This window comes from Charadrius vociferus, unplaced genomic scaffold (genome assembly GCF_000708025.1).
Source record: "Charadrius vociferus isolate BGI_N301 unplaced genomic scaffold, ASM70802v2 scaffold179, whole genome shotgun sequence".
Classification (NCBI taxonomy): domain Eukaryota; kingdom Metazoa; phylum Chordata; class Aves; order Charadriiformes; family Charadriidae; genus Charadrius; species Charadrius vociferus.
In genome coordinates, this window is record NW_009650072.1 from 713,066 (window position 1) to 729,635 (window position 16,570).

At 54.0% G+C, this 16,570-nt stretch overlaps 1 protein-coding gene across 1 annotated transcript; it reads right to left on the reverse strand.

Moving 5' to 3' along the window:
• Positions 1–3,915: 3,915 nt before the first annotated feature.
• On the reverse strand, positions 3,916–13,832 carry IFITM10 (interferon induced transmembrane protein 10). Its single transcript, XM_009892027.1, has 3 exons — positions 13,820–13,832; positions 13,050–13,459; positions 3,916–4,196 (listed from the first exon to the last, which is right to left on the reverse strand). Exons 1-3 carry the CDS (start codon positions 13,830–13,832, stop codon positions 4,047–4,049), a joined length of 573 nt encoding a protein of 190 aa, XP_009890329.1. The 3' UTR covers positions 3,916–4,046.
• Between the last annotated feature and the right edge of the window lie 2,738 nt (positions 13,833–16,570).

Genomic DNA, 16,570 nt, shown 5'->3' on the forward strand with positions numbered 1-16,570 from the left:
CTCCCCCCTTCAAGCCGTGACCTCCTCCTGGGTGCTGGGGCTGCCGTGAGGGTCCCCCCGAAGCCATTTCAGGGCTGGGCGAAACAGCCCCGTTTCCGCAGCATCCCCTCCCCGGGGCAAGCGCACCCCCTCACCAGCCTCGGTGGCCTTTCCTTGTGCTCACCCCAAACGCCTTTCGTGTACCAGGGGCACAAACCCAGCAGCAGTATTTTAGGCACAACCTCACAATACCTCTTGAGCTAAAGAAAACGCAAAAAGAAATCCTCATCAAGCTGTCAAGCTCAGTTTCCTGAAGGAATACAATTAAATCTCTACATGGCAACATGACCGTCAGTTCTTCCCCATCTCAAAAGATGCTTCTCAAGCAGCGTTTGGCTGTTCCTCTCTTCCACCCCCTCCTCTCGGTTTTCCTTATCCGAGTGCAACAGAGGCTGCGGCTTCGCAGCCAAAAAAAGGTGCGATTTGGAGAGCGCGGTGCGACGTTGCGAGTGGCAGAAGTGAAAAGGCAGAGAAGCAACCCTCGAAAGCCTGCCTTCTGCTGCATCGGGTGTCAGCCTTGGCAAAACCTGAACTTCCAGAATTTTCTTGCAAAATGAGGGGAAAAAAAAACCCCAAGAAGCAATTAGAGGGCCTGTCAGATTTGGCTGCTGCTTTTCTTTCCCTTGTTCCCTCAAAATGAAAAAAAAAAAAAAAGTTCTTTCTTTTGCTTAACAGCACAGTTGGTGCAATCTGGGATGTACCTGCCTGCCAGTAAATGGGGACACAGTTTTGCCATCTCAGTTTGGGGTTCCCCAACACTGGCAAGATGAAATGAATTCTAAGCACCTTGATGCTGTTGTGCTTGGAAGACCTCTGCATGAATAAATGAATGGGTTTTTTTGTTTGTTTGTTTGTTTGTTTTCCTAAGCAAGCTTGGAAATCTATGTCTCCCTCTCCTTTTCCCCATTTGGGGAGTGCTTTCCTACTGCTATTTGGTGGGGCTTCATTAAAACGAATGGAGGGGACACTAAGAGAGAGGAGGGGAGAGCATAGGGGCTTTGCTGCTCCCAGCCCAGAGGCACAGGTGGAGCCGAGGTGAGGGCTGTGGTGGAGCAGAGCATCTGCCTGGGGTCAATCATCCCATCCTCCAGCCACAGGGTTACTGCATCCTCTTCTGCTACCCTGTTCTTGTCCAGGGCAGGTCTGGGTGGACCTCTGACCTGCTGTAGCACAGCGATTTCAGCATTCACACCTCCTACAATGTGGGCAACAAATAATAAATATGATGGTTACTAATAATAGCCCACCCTCTCCATCGCTGATGGTTTATGCATGCAAAAATGCTGCAGAGTCAGTTCAATATTCCCTCCCGGTTCATTAAACCAGCATCCATTTTCCTGCAGATAAGACGGTCCATCAGGGGAAGGGATGATGGTAACTCATTTGTCACACTTGTTAAATGTAGGAAAGGCTGGCTTTGGGTCACTTCCAATTTTGTGTCAGCTCTGCCTTTATCTGAGCAGCCCCACACTTGCATGCCAAGCAGGGTGGCTCTCTCCTGCGTGGCACGGAAATGGGGATGGCAGCACCATTCCCGCAAGATTTCGCAGAGCTGGGAGGGGGAAGGTGTTCACCAAGTGCAGAAGCACTTACAACGTGGCTCCAACGAGTCCCAGCTCATAGAGGGGAATGCACTTGTTATTGCAAGAGGTGCTGGGCATGTTGGTCCTGCAGTGATCCAAACCTCTAGCACTGTGTGAATTATCCCCCAAGTCTATCTTGCCAGGCTTCTGGTTGGGCTGCAAAGCTTGAGAGGTACAATGGGCACCCACATGGTGAAGGATATTAAGCCAAGACCTTGGGAACGTAAGCTCGGTGTAGGTACAGGGGGAGGGAAAAGGTGATGCAACCTTACTTCTGTGCTCCTCCTAACCCTCGGAGCATTTTGGGGTGACTAGTTCAGGTCTTGCCTAAACTAGCACCGTCCCAGCGGGCTTTAATTTGCTCCAATTGTCAGGTGCCAGCTCAGGGTGGCTGCAATGAGAGTCATTTTGGCTTCACCCTCTTTGGAGGCATTGCCATCGTGACAGGCCACCTCCTTCTTCTGCCGGGGACAAGGACTGGATACAGCCCCTGGATATGTTAGGATGGAAATGCCGATGGCTATGACCCTGGTGATCTTGCTTCAGGGAAAGGAGCAAGAAGTAACCAAGAGAGGTTGGGAAGAGTCTTAACCATCTGGTTGAGTGATCATAGAGCAGCTCATGGCCAAGATACCTCCCAGGGCACTATGTACTGCAGTGCCAGTGGAAACTTCAGTGCAAAACAGCCCCCTGATCTGGTCTGGTATGGAAATAACCTCCAGTGAAAGGGGAGCAGGTAGGACTGCAGGTCCTTCTGCCTGTAGCTTCCCCCATAAATGAAGCCCAGGCTGGGGTTAAGGCGTGGAGACCTTTGCAGGAAGGAGGTGACATCTCATGAGGCTTTCAGAGAGGCGTCCTCATGGTCTGTCCCCATGGTCCACAATGACACAGCTCTCACTGAGCAGAGCCCAGAGACAGCATGTTGATTTAACCACACACTCAGCAGAGGATGAAGTATCCCGCGATAGCCTGTCTGCATTGCCCATCTCTTGCTGCACCATTGCTTTCGAGGTGGGCACAAAGGTGGACACTATTGCCTCCTCCTGGCTCCATGGCTGATCTGCAGCGATCTGTCTCCCTGGGTGTGAGGTCACCTTACAGCTGGAAAAAGATGAGGCAGCTGTGGTATATGAGATGAGATGAAGGGTCAGAGGGGCTGAGAAGCTGTATTTTGGTCCTGGTCTTGCCATTCATTTGCGGTGTTTTCAAGGCAGGACGTGTCGATTTGCAGCACTGCAGGCAGCTGCAGGCAGCTATCAGGAAGAGCTCCAAGCTCCTGCCTCGTGCAGCGGCAAACACATGGTGTCTCCAAAATCTGGCTCTCAGTAATGACCCTGGGAAGTGCTGCGGTAGAAACAGGTTCATACTGCAGTGATTTATTCCTAACTTCGATGTTGGTCCTAGAAGGGGAGGGGGGACCTGCCTGCTTGGCTGTGTTTTCCTGCTTGCAATTGATTGACACGGGAGTCACTGAGGTCTCCGATCTTAAATCTGGATCTGCACCCTCTTTTATGGCTGCATGCAGCCCTGACCTGCAGCAGCATCCCTCACACCTGCTTTAAATCTCCTCCAAGCAGCCGCTGGCGACATTAGCATTTTCTCTTGCCAGCCTATAGGGACCAGGAGCTCGGCACTCCTAAGGAAGGACTTAACCCAGCAGCGTCAGATATCAGAGGTATCTTTATTGACCATTTACAGAAGTACAGTAGCACTCAGTTTTAGGGGGCTTAGGCGAGTTCTTCAGAAGGTGCCTTCCTTCTCAGCATTCCCGGGAGATCCTGAGGAGAAACCTGCCCTTTAATGCTTTTGGGGTTTCTCTGGAGCTTTGGGGCTCCCTAGCACGAACTTCCTAAGACCCTCGGCTCTCCAGGGGTTGGGAGTTATTTGAACCAGTGGACGAAACTCAAGAGAGGAAAAGGAAAAGAAACCCCCGTCCATCGGGGGTGGTGGGGTGGCCTGAACACTTCTGATATGTTGTGAGCCAGCCCTGCCGCAGACACCATCCATCACTGCACACACCTCCCACTCGGCAGGACCCCACTGCTCCCCAGAGCTCAGCTTTCTGCTGCCAGGCATGCGTCGCTCTTGACTTCGCACGCTCTTGTCACATGGCTTGTTGGCCATAAAATAAATATTTCTTGGTCTATTTTTCTCCCTGTACATGTGTAAGAATGAGACCCTTTCCTACAGCAGTTCACAAACTGTTTGGGGGCAGGAAGGGTATGCTCAGCTGGGCTGATCAACTCATTTAATTTTTATTTATGTATTTAATTGGCGGTTTTGTGTTTGGTTGTTTTTGCAATCAAGGTGGAGTGGTTTGTTGTTTGTTTGGGTTTTTTTTTTTGCGTCCTTGCTACAAGAAACAACTGCAGACACTTCTGGCATAGAGGCATTTTGGCGGCGCCTGCTGCTGTTGGCCTCACTTTAGTAGTCAGTGAGGGGGTATCGCAGGAAGATGAAGATAAGGATGATACAGAAGGTGGCAAGGGCTGAGCTGGTGATGTTAAAAAGCCGAGCTGTCTTGGCATCTTCGACTGCTCCGTTTAAGTCATTGAGGAGTTTCTTATCCCGGACCTGAGACAAAAAAAAAATAAAAATTGAGAGGTTGTCTCAAACAATATCCACACAGTAGGGTACCTGTGCAGCAGACGAGGGCTGGGCTGTGCCTCTTTGCATTTGAAGGCTTGGGGTGCCATAAAACACCCTGAGGTGAGGTTTGCACCCCGGCTCTGCTATGGGTTGACCTTGTGAAGCCAAGCACTGTGATGCCTTTGGGCTGGAAATCCCTGAGAGCAGAGAAGACCTGAAAGAGTGACCCACTGCTGTTACCAACCAGGTCCCCGTGGCCCCTGGAGTGGGGCAGTGCCATTTGGAGCCCCAGGGCGCACAAGGGAACTGAGGTGCTATCTTGCAACCCATGCACGTGGGCCCTAAAGCATCTGTCCCACCATGTCGCAGCCCCCTGGCCTTGCAGCATCGGGCTTCAGCTTGCCTGGCCTGTGAGCGAGAAGGGTGGCTTTGGGTTTGGTGTGCATCCCCTTGCTTTCATCTGTGCTGAGGGGCTGAGCGGGCAAAACCTGGCACGGCATCCTACTGCAGCTCCAGGGCTGCGCACAAGCCTCCAGCATATTAAGCAGTCCTGGGTTAATGAGTTCCTTTTGCAGGTCTTATGCGGCTCGTGTAGCATCTCTGCCACTGGCAGTTTTCAATCCTGACAGCGCAGTCTGCTCTCTTCATTATCCTGCGGGCTGGGACGTTCATGGGCTTGCCTTGGGACAGCTCTGCAGTAGGTAAGGATTGTGTATGTCCATGTCACTGGCTTGCTTCCACCTCCTCCGGGCTGCCAGGCAGTGCATGGCACTGCCAGGCAGCGGATGGCACAGCTGGGCAGTGGATGGCACCGCAAGGCAGCGATGGCACCATAAAGCAGTGATGGCATTAGCAGGCAGCGATGGCACTAGCAGGCAGCAGATGGCACTGCAAGGCAGCGATGCCATTAGCAGGCAGCGATGGCATTACCCGGGAGTGTATGGCATTGCCAGGCAGTACACGGCACAGCCAGGCAGTACATGGCACTAGCAGGCAAATATTGGCACTACCGGGCAGTGAATACCACTAGCAGACAGTGGTGGCACTGCCAGGCAGCAATAGCATCACCAGGCAGCAGGTGGCACAGGCAGGCAGATGATGGCACTGCCCACCAACAGTAGCTCTGCAGTTTGAGCCCAGCACATTAGTGGTCAGGCTCCATCCCTTCCTAGCAGGGATGTATCCCCATCCCCAAACCACCCCGTCAGCTGGCCCCCAGCAGACCCAGGCAGCTGGAGCCACGAGGATGTGGGATGAAAGGACCAGGAGACTTGCCCCCTCGTCCCTTTCCTATATCTGAGTGGGGTATCCAGGGGCCGGCATGGCATGGCAGTGCCTGCTTTGCTGCCCACTTTGTGGCCGGAGGGTTGCAGACTGCAGGGCTGCATGTCCTTCGCAGTCTGCCTTGGCTGCCCGCAGTGTGAGCACCATCAAGGTGCTGCCGGCTGAACGCTAGATGTCGGTGGCAGGCTGCGAAAACCAGCCCCAGAGTCCTACCTAGAAATATCAAAAGGCTTTTATCAACCAGGAGCTTCCCGAAATGACTCTGCGATGGATTCAGACCACATCTTAGGGACTTTTTCTCTCTCCTTCCTGCAATGCTTACCCACGGAGCTGACCTGAAAGCCTTCTGTGACTTGCTGGATATGGGGAAGGGTTGCTGAACCCCTCACCCCAGTGAGCCACGCTGGTTCATGGAGCCTCCAAAAACACTGTCTCAGACCCTCAAGCAATGTCCCCTCCTCCGTCGCACCAGTGAGGACCTCTCTGCACAAGCACCCCCTGCTCTTCATGAATCCTGGACTGTGTCCCCACAGTGGCTGCTGCTGTGGCATGATTCCTGCAGGAGCCAGCGCCGGCAGGCACATAGGCAAGAATGAGAGCTCTGTTTTCCTCCTCGTATTAAATCCTGTGGTGCCACGTCCTCTGTCGTGCCCTGCTCCCGAGAGCCTGCAGCTGGAGCCGGGGCCATCCGCTCACCACCATGCTGCTGAGTGCTTGGCAGCTTCAGGGCTTTCTCCTGGGGGTGGGGACAGGGGTGCATGGCTCTGTGGCATGCTTGGCTGATGCTCCCAGCAGCGGAGATGACCTCTGGGGAAGGCAGCAAGCCGGCAGCCTGGGAGCCCACACGCCTTTTGGTGTCGGCTGCGTGTCCAGGATGACTCACCTTTGAAATAATTCGGTAGGTTTAGCATACTCCCCAAAACCCCCCTGGGTGCGCGTTGGGGTCCCTGCAGCCAGAGCCCCAAGGGCGCTGGATTTGGGCCAGAAATCCCGCCCGCTGCTCCCCACAGGCTCTTTGAAGCTCTCACATGCCACGCTTTTCTCGCTTTCCTCTTCCCAGCGGCAGCGGTGGGGCTGCCAGAGGCAAAACCCTGTGCAGAGCAAGATGCCTTTTGCCCCTTCCTCCTCCGTAACACAGCCGTGGCTGGGAGACGTCACTCTCTGCTGCAGGCAAGCTGGAGTTCGCCAGGCAGACAGGGGTTTCTCCAGCAGACCGGTGTGGCCGGCACACCGAGCTCTGCAACCCTCCTGCTGCCGGGCTGCGTGCTTTGCCTTTGCAGGGCCAGTGCCTCTCGGCCCCGGGAGCTCTCCTCCGCTGCTGCTCCTCCTGTCCCTGGGGCTCCTTGACACCCTAATTTCTGTGCCCAGCCCTTTCCCAGTGCTCCCAGCAGCCCCTCCTACCCGACACCAGCTCGCACTCATGACCGGCGCTTTGGCTTTTTCTCACGATGCGCTTCAGCAGCACCTGCCCTTGACTGCCCCATGGCTCTCCCTCTGGCCCTGGTCCAGTCTGCTGCTCCTCAGCATCTCTAGCATGGGCCACCCAGGGCTGCCCTCTCCCCAGCGCTATCATTTCCTCCCAGTTTCTTTTTCTGTCCTTCGCATCTCTTGTCTTTCCTGCTCTTTGGGTCCAAATGAAGGTACAGACAGCCACCTTCGGCTCCTGCCAAAGGGCACCCAGCTGCCTCCTCTCCCTGCCCCTCTGGCTGGTCCCATCTGCCTGCTCCTGCCCACCCCTGCTGCATCCCCCATCTCCAGCAGCCCCCTGCCCCTTCCCTACCCTTTCCCTTCCCTAGCTCTCCTCTGGTTGCTCTGTCCTTGTTTGCCTGGATCCAACGTCCCTGTGGAGTCCTTGGTCCCCTTACTCTCCTCCCTTATTATTTCCCCATACACCCTATGGCTTCAGCAGTCACCCTCATGCAAATCATCCCTTATTGTCCATTATAATTTATGTTGCAGTGGAGCCTCTAAGTGCCGGACAAGTGCCAGGGCCCCTGAGGCACACAAGCGCAATGAAAAGGCATTTCTCCTTCCAAACCACTTGCAGCCCAAGACTCCCACATCTCTCGAGGGTGGTCTCACCTCCTCCTGCCTGGCCTTGCACCCCCAGATGCTTGCAGACGTCCCCCTTCAATGTCCTGCTGCTGCATCGGAGATGGGATCTGGAGGAGGAGCTCTCCTGGAGAGCAGATACGCGTTTCGGCTCCTTCCCTGCTCTGTCCTTAAGGAGATGCCAGTGTCTTTCTCATAACCTAGCCTCAGCTTTTCCTATTTTCATGCTCCTGTGGCCACCATCACCACAATGTGCTGGCAGCTGGTGCACAAGCATCTGGGAGCTCTGAAAGCTGCTTCCTTCCATAGTCAAGGAGGTGAGGCGTGGAGGGACAGGTCCCCAAGGTCACAAGGCTGAACCCCCCCCAAACCCAAGTGTGATGTTTCCTTGGTCACAGACCCTTTTCGCATCATCGCTTTGACCCTCCTCACCTTGCCTAAAATTATTTGGGGATTTTTGGCTTTGCACTGAGATGACCAGTTTGTAAGATTAATTATCCTGCATCTGATGACTGCGGGGTTTCTCCAGGCACCCCGAAGCACTGTGTGGTGGCCCTTTTGAAGATCCCACCCCGGGACAAGGCAAAGCTCATCCCTGGTCTGGCTTGACAACTTACACATTTCCTTTCCTGTTCCGTGCCTGGCCTTCCACTAAACACAGACTGCTTTTGTGGTTTAACATGCAAACTTTCCTTGTCCCCTCTCCCACTAGCAAAAGGCAGTGGTGTCCTCTCCCTCTGTTCCTGCTTGTCTGTCACCTCCCTACTTGTCACCTTGTCCTCCAGCATCTCCAGCTCACCTTGTCCTCCAACTTCTTTATCTCACCTTGTCCTCCAGCATCTCCCGCTCACCTTGTCCTCCAACATCTTCATCTCACCTTGTCCTCCAGCATCTCCAGCTCACCTTGTTCTCCAACATCTCCCATCGTGCCAGTGCCTGAGGGCTCTTTCTCTCCTCCCTCTGACCACCGTCTCCTGCCCTTCCTCCCATTGGGCCTTTACCTTCAGCTTCCTCTCTGAGCACTCCCCTCAACTCCTACTGTCCCGCTCCTTTCCGGTCCCTTCCCCATCAGCCACCTCCCCTCTCTTTGCTCTGGGGGCTGACCCCCTCTCATTTTTGGGAGCAAAGAACTTGCTGCGTGGGTACAAAGTGCTGCCTCAGCTTGCAGGAGGAGACAAATGATTTGTTGATAATGAGCCTAATGAGGCTGTATTTAAGGCAGCCCAGCTTTTAGCATGCAGCCCACAGCTGGTTGTCTGTCAACCCATTTCCGTGCAGAGCTCTGCGTTCCTACACGTAAGGAGCTCTGGAGGGGATCCTTGGATTTATTTGCTCTGTGAATTGGTCAAGAGCTCTCCAGCCTGCGCAACTCCACCACGCTGGCACCGGCGTCACGGGGCTGTTGCCTCTGCATTTCACCCACCTCCGTAAACCATTGCTGCTTCCAAAAAGCAGGCTGAGAGCCTGCCTGAGAGATTGGGTGCCGCAGCCTCTCTGCTTCTTGGGGTTAATAAATAGCCATGGATTTGTGCCAGTCAGCTTCCACTCGGAATGAGGAAGGTCAACACGTGGTGAGAGGGGAAAGCAAACAGCCATGCCCGGAGCTGCGTGCTAACGGCCGGGCAGAGAGAGGGCAGAAGAGTTCAGCTCTCCTGGGTTGCTATCACACTGCAAATTTTGGTGGCCTTGAGGGGCAGGAAAACTCTGCGAGCAACCCCACAGGCTGCTGGTGGGGCTTAAAAAGCCAGCAGGGCTTCTTGCCATCTTCATCTTTATACAACACCACCACCACAACATCCATACCGCGGCTCCTCTCAGATCCCAGCTCCTCTGATCTACTGCCTCATGGCGTAATGGGTACTGAGAAGGACTTCCCTCACCCTGGTGGTCTCCGAAGATGGACCTCCTAACGACTGAAGCGAGATCTCCTGCCACCAGGCGCTGATGCATCATTCCTTACTGCTTGGAGCTGGGAAAGAGGAGGAGAGGGAGCTGCCGAATATTGGGCCACGGCATTTGCTCCTGATGGAAACCAACTCAATCCAAAGCGTTGACGTTGGAGCGATCCTCACATCTGTGCTGGGCTGGGGTTAAGATTACTTCAGGGTTTCTAACTTCCCCGAACTTCCGTTCTAACTTCCCTAAAGAGAAGTTTATCTCTTCTTCCCCAGCACCAATGCATGCTTATGTGCGAGTGCCTTGCTTGCGCTCCAGGAGGTTGACCTTGAGAAGCCTGGAACGCTAGAAATAACCCCCCCAAGGGATACATGAGTCGGTGCGACTCTGTTGCAGCCCAGCAAGCTCTATCTGCTGAGGATCTGGCCCGCTATGGGTGTAAATAAAGACGAGGCGTGGCGTCACACTGTTATTCAGAGTGCTTGGCTGGAGTGTCCGTCACACAGAGTACTTGGCAGTCTTTGCCCTCACCTGACTTCATGTGTTTCTTTAAGTAAGAGCATAAATTCTTTGGTGCTGGGGTGGGTTTTTGTCATTTTTTTAGTAAATGCTGGTCACCGTGAAATAGCATTTCCCTGCAGAAAGCAATCTAGAAGGCTGCAGCTCGCGTGCAAAAGGCCAGGCAGGCATGGAGGTGCTGTTTTCCCGCCTGCAGCTGAAACCAATAAAAGTGGGCACGGGGAAGGACACGGCTTTATGGCAATATTCAAGTGTAGCCAAGCATGCATCTGGCTTCCAGTGTGGGCATGGTGCTGCTGAAACTGGTGGCAATACGAGGGTGTGCTAAGGTCCATAATGAAACATCTCACGGGCTTGGGGCATGAAGGAGCTGCTGCTTTATTAATGGTATGCATCTGGCAAAAGCAGATGATACATATGACAGGGTATTGAAAATGCTGTTTCTGATAATGAAAACGATGATTCTTAAATATTTCAGTTATTTAAAGGAAATGGAAAAAACATAACCTGGGAACTGTTTCATGCCATCAGTGCCCTGATGGCCCTTCAGCTAGGAAACCTCTGCTCCACTGGCCAAGGGCTCTGCCGTCAGAAGTCCCAGAATGGGCTCAGGGAGGGGAAGGTGCTGCTCCCCTTGTCTCCCTCCCACAGCACATTACTCGGTCCCTGCAGAGTGCAAACCTCCTAGAAAGGCTGGGACTTAAGTTTGCTGCTGCTAAATTGTCCTTACATTTAATTGCAGAGGAACAAGAGAAGTCTGTTTAAAGGGACATCTGTGCTCAGGGCATTCCTTGCTTCTGCTTTCTCTGAACTTCTGGGAAAAACCTTATCGACTGTAAAAGAGATGAAAACAACAGGCTTCTGGAAAAATGACCCTAACATCCAGCCTGGCTGGGATGTTGTGAAGGTCTCTGCAGTAGCTGTGAGGAAGGAAGGATCAAATCTTTCTTAACATCCCAGTGGTCTTCCCCAGGACAGACCTTCTGCTACTACCCCAGCATCCCTGTTGCCTCCTATCAACAGCAGCCTGCAAGGGCATTCGCCATTCCTTTGGCCACTTGCTAGCCCTGTCCTGTGCCTCTCAGGGGCATTTTGTTTCTCTTCCCCCCCTGTCACAGCGTCACAGTCGCTGGGGAGCTCCAAGGCCAAAGCAGGGTTATTTCTACCTGCTCAGCTCCACATCTGCTCGGGTACCACAGCTACATCTGATCAGCTACTGCCTCTGCAGTCCAAAATCCAAGGCTGTTTTTTTGACACCCATCTTCTGTTTTCCTTTCCCTGATTTGGAGCATATTTGCCCATTTGCCTTCCCTCACCACTGCTTCTTTTTTTCACACTGGAGTTTATGTCCTCTAGACCTTTGCAGCCAGATGCTGAGCCCATGCCTCTGCCCCAGCACGAGGCTCCAGCCCCGGGTTATTTCTGGGCTTTGCCCTTCCTTCCACCCCATGTCAAAGATAGTGAAGGGTCCAGCCTTTAAAAGCCTCGTAGGTGGTAGACCCTACTCTGTCCTGACCCTTGGGGATGGGTCAGCCCGGTCCTCAGGCTGTCCTGCTGGCTGCAGCTGAGGGACCGCATCTACCTAGATGCCTGCTATAGCTGCTGCTGTGTCCCCGTGATGTGAAACCCTTTCTTAGCCCGCTGTGACCATGCCTCTTGCATGGGAAAAACGCTGATTATTAAAGACAAATTCAGATGAGCAAAGACACACACACACAAAAATAATCAAGCAGCCAGTTCCTTCCCTCGCTAGCTGAAAGAGTGGGGGTGTTAAGGGACTCCTTCCCCACACCTCATGTTAGGCTGCCGCTGCCTGGATTTGCCCTTGGGTCAGTCCTGCTTGTGGTGATGCTCAGCCCTGGCATGAATTAAGCTATTAAATGCCTCCCCCAGGCAGCAGCGAAGCCTGCTGCACGGGTGGCGGATGGGTGCTCATCACCCATCTGCAGGAAGGGGAAACTGAGGCAGGCACCATGGTGCCAGTGCTGGGCAAGCCCAGGGCACGGGTCCACGGACTTGACCCTGAACCTTTCTGCCGGAGACCCTGACGGGCCCCAGAGCAGCATCTTTGCAGTGCTGGGCACTCGCAGTCCAGCTCATGGGAGCTGGATGGGGTTAATTGATCTGCTTCTGTGACGAAGCCCGTTTGCGCCCTGGCCTTCGTCTAAACGATGCCTGCCAAAACAAATCAGCCAGCTCCTCTCCCGGGCCACCCAGCCGCCCCGGGCTCTCTGCACATCCATTCAGTTAGTTTCGAGGCTGGCAGGCAGGGAAGGGGAGGGCAGCCCGGACTCCTCTCTCCAGCAGCTGCTGAGGGGCTGCCCGTTTGCTGGACTCCATCCCCCCCAGGTTGGTCACTACTGGGATTGACCCAGTCCTGTCCCATATGTTGGCTGTGCTCCACGCCATCTCCTCTCCATCAACACGGCTGTATTTCCCCCCAGCCCCGATGCTGTGCAAAGCCCTCCTGCACTCTCTTCCCCCTCCTCAGGTACCTGGGACTTGTTCCCACAATGCTGGCAGGTCCCAGGGCTGGCTTTGGGATTTACAGGGCTTGGGGGGAGTGGTGGTGGTGGTGGTGGGTAGCTGAGCACCAGCTCTGGTGTTTAAATTAGGGAGAGGGCCAGAGGGAAACAGGCAGGATTGCCCTGCACCTTGGCAGCCTCCTCTCCCCCCACGCAACTTGCCAGGCACCAGATGATCCTGGCCGGCTGCTTCTTCATGCTCCTGCCCAACCACCCCATGCTGCCGCGTTCTACCCTGGTAAGATCTCTAACCAACAAGATCCCGAAGAAGTGTCTGAGCGCTGGGGTGTCTGTGGGCACAGCATGAGCACTGCGTTGCCTGTCCGTCCCCCTGCTGCCGCGGTTCAGAGGAGCCTCTGAGGGTACCAGAGCAAGTCAAAGCACCTCTTCCCCACCTGAAGCAACATCCCCAGCTCTAAAACACACCTCAGCTCTCCCCATCCGCATCCCCAGTGGGTGCAACCTTTTCATTTAGGTGGCAAAGATGTGATTTACATCAGGTGCAACCCCCAAACGCTCTCTCCAGCCAACCCGTACCCCACGCCTCACGCTCGGCACTCACTTTCAATGAATAGGCCAAGGCGATGAAGCCGAGGCAGCAGAAGTTGAGGTATACGAAGTTGAAGATGGACCAGAGATAGTAGTCGTTCACCTCAGTGGTGTCGGGGTAGATTTCGATGACGGTGGTGGGGTTGGTCATCGTCTTCTTCTCCACCAAGTGCTTGCATGGGACCGCCGGCCGCAGGCTGTCCCCTTTGCAGCTCTTGCTCTCCATGAGATAAACGGCGGAAGAAGGAGACAGGACGGGCGAAGCTTGCCGGAGAGCTGGGGGCTTGGCGATGCAGGCGAAGCAGCCCTGCGGGGGGCCCTGAGGGGGTCTCGGGGTCCAGGCCACCCCCTCGAAGGGGCACGGTGGGCCCAGGGGGGGGTCCTGTGTCCTCTCCGTGGTGGCTGCCGCGGCGTCACCGCGCTCTGCCCTGGCAAAGTGAAAGCCCCCCCCGTGAAAAATGGGGGTGAGGGGATGGAGAGGCAGGGGGGAAGAGGGGGGGGATGAAAAAGGGGAAGAAGGAGCAGAAAAGGGGAGCTGCTGGGGGAAGGCAGGAGAGAGAGAGGGACCGGGAGACAGAGGAGCGAGCGGGGAGAGGAGCGAGGGAGTGAGCAGAGGAGATAGGGAGGAGAGGAGGGCAGGCAGGAGGGGGAGGAGGGAGCACCGCTACACCCGGGGACCACGGGATTACTTCTTGCACTAGTGGTTGGCATAATAGTGCCCTGAACTGAGTTTTGGCACCTAAGTGTCCCGGCAATACACATATTGATCATCATTTCTCTTACTGTAAAAGCCCATGTCTCCTGTTTGCTACGCCTTCAGGACCACTGCAGCTGAGCCTGCAGCGCTTGCTGGCTCAATCCTGATCCACGTTTCCCTCTCCTTGGTGATACCTGAAGAGTTTCAACAGTTTGTAGGTGGAGTAATTGAAATAAAACAAACACACACAGAGAAAACAAAAAAATGCTGCAAGATTCACAGGTAAAGAGATGCTTAAAGAATGAGGGTTAATGCAAGGGAGCAAGAAGTAAAGATTAGCCAAAATGCATAAAGCATGTGAGAATAGCAGAACAAAATCCCAAGTCCAAGAATTAATTCCCTTAGCTTCACTGTCCATAGCTAATAAACAATTATTGGAGTCTCCCTGCTTGTGTCTCTCTGGAATTATGCAGCAGTCTGTAATGCTGAAACAAAACAATTAACTGCAGTCCAAATAAAAATATCTTTCAGCCAACAAAAAGAAAAAAATGTCAAAATGCCATTTTGGGTAAAATGCTCCATTCAGTTCAGCACAAAATCCTTCATCTCATTTTCAGATTATTGATCCCTTTTCTAAACCTCTTCTCCTTATAAATTGGTAGGTCAATATTTAAATAAAGAAATGCCTTTTCAGAAGGAAAACAAAACAACTTAAAAATTTTGTTTGCAAACCACAGGAATGAACTAGCTGAGAATTTCTTATTTCTTTAACATTAGTAAATAAAAAGGTGAAAACCAGAAAGATTTTGAATGTGAGAAATTCCCCCTCCTGCTTGGGCCCATGGGCTAGGGCCGGCCAGGGGGGGAGTTAGGGGCTGGGAAGGTCAACCTGCAGCCCCCTCGCTCCCCCCGCCCCGAACATGCTCCACGCAGGAGAGATCCTCCGTGTCTCAGCGCTTCTCCTCATGTCCTCCCCACAGGGACGTCACCTCCTGCTTGGAGCATCCTGGTAGCGCCCCGCTGGAGAAGGGCATCTCCTGGGCCCCGGCCGAGCGGCTTCCCCGGCCATCCAGAGTTGATGGTTGGCCCAGCTTTTCCCAGCATCACCCACAGAGACAGTAGGGACTTGCTGCAGCCTGGGTTGTGGGTTTGCTCCCATGGGCCCAGGTCAAAACCTAAAGCAAGCATGGCAGGGGCATATGGGGACAGCATGGTGAGGGGAGGCGGTGGCAATGCAGAGCCATGGGGAAAAAAGGTGATCTAGTCATGAGTGATAGATGGAAAGGGGATAAATCCTGTGTGCACGGAGATAAATCCTGCCGGCACTGAGCAAATCCCAGTGCGGGCAGGGGCGGGAGCACCCCTGCAGCAGGACGCAGGGCATGTGGCTGCTTTTGGGGAGGGAGGTGGGGATGTCATGAAGGATGGACAAGCCAGAGAGGATCTGGCTGTGCCCGGTGTTGGCACAGGATCAGGGAAATGCTTGCTGCCTTCCCTTGCCAACAGCCCTGTGACCTGCATGGAAACCTGATTCTGGAGTGCTGCAGTAGCATCCCCCCAGGGACATGATGCCGGAGAGCAGCTGGTGGGAGAGCAGCTGGTGCCGTGCAGGGACAGCTTGCAGGTCATTTGGGAGGATGCTGCTATGGCACGGGGAGGGTGGGGACACGAGGACATGCCATGTCACTCCACAGTAGCAGAGCCCAGCCTGGTACAGGTGGCCTTGAGGCAGCAGCCAGTTTGGCTGGGGTGCTGGGGAAGCGGAGCAGAGAAATCCCAGAGTACTGGAAACAGGCTGGGTAAAACAACAGTTTGTGCGAGCGGTACCTGCAGGGGAAGGGAAATCCTCTGGAAATGCCTTAAGCCTACCCACAAAGTGCTGAGCTAAGAAATAAGGATGGTAATTCACCCGGCTGTTCACAGGCAGGTTTGGCTCCTGTCTAGGGGCACCCACCCTGTGTTCATCCCCGTCGGTTGGTGTGATGTGAAGGGAATTCTTGCACATCCACAGCGCTCCCAGCCTGGAGGGGGTCCAGTTTCCAAGAGGCAAGTTTAATCCCTCTGACGGCACCTGTGCTGGTTAAAACAGGACAAATTGCCCTCTGGTTCATGATTTATCACTGCTGGAGTGGCGTTGGATCCTGCCAAAGTAAAGAGGTTTTTATTAGCGCTACAGCTGCCTGTGACGAGACGCAGGTCTCTCTCCAAGAAGCTGCTAAGAAGCAGAAGCAGCGCTGGGGTGAGAGTGATGTTCCCGTGGGATTAGGAGGTTTGCGGGAGAAGCAGAGCCATGGCTAGCTGTCGTCAACTTTTCTGGAGGGCTTGGACAAATGTGGGCAACCCGCAGCTGTGCAGAGCATCCTTCTTGCAGGCTCAGGAGGAGCAATGAAACCTGTTGGATGCAGATTGCTGCCTGCCATAGGAGCTACTGATGTGCCTGCTGCTCATTTGTCTGGGGAAAGTTGTGTACGTAGGGCTGCTCCTCTTCGTAACATCAGATAGGGACGGAGAGCGAGCAGAGAAAAAGGTCAAAGACGGGGTCTAGAGGAGGCAGCAGGGTGGTCTAGGGGAACGTGGGATCAACAGAGGTCGGCATGTTCCCTCATGTGAATAGGATTGAAAGGTCAGGGAGGTTGGATGGCTGCTTTATCTCTTCTCTGGGTACCAGGTCAACCCTACAGTTTGCAGAGCACTTTTGGGTCTTTGGTTTGGTAATTCATCATCTTTCTTGATGCTAAGTGTGAGCAGTGAGAGGTTGATTGTCATGGACCACAACGGCGTATATGCAGCATCACCGGTTCAAAAATATTCATGTGACCCTTCAAAATTAGGGAACT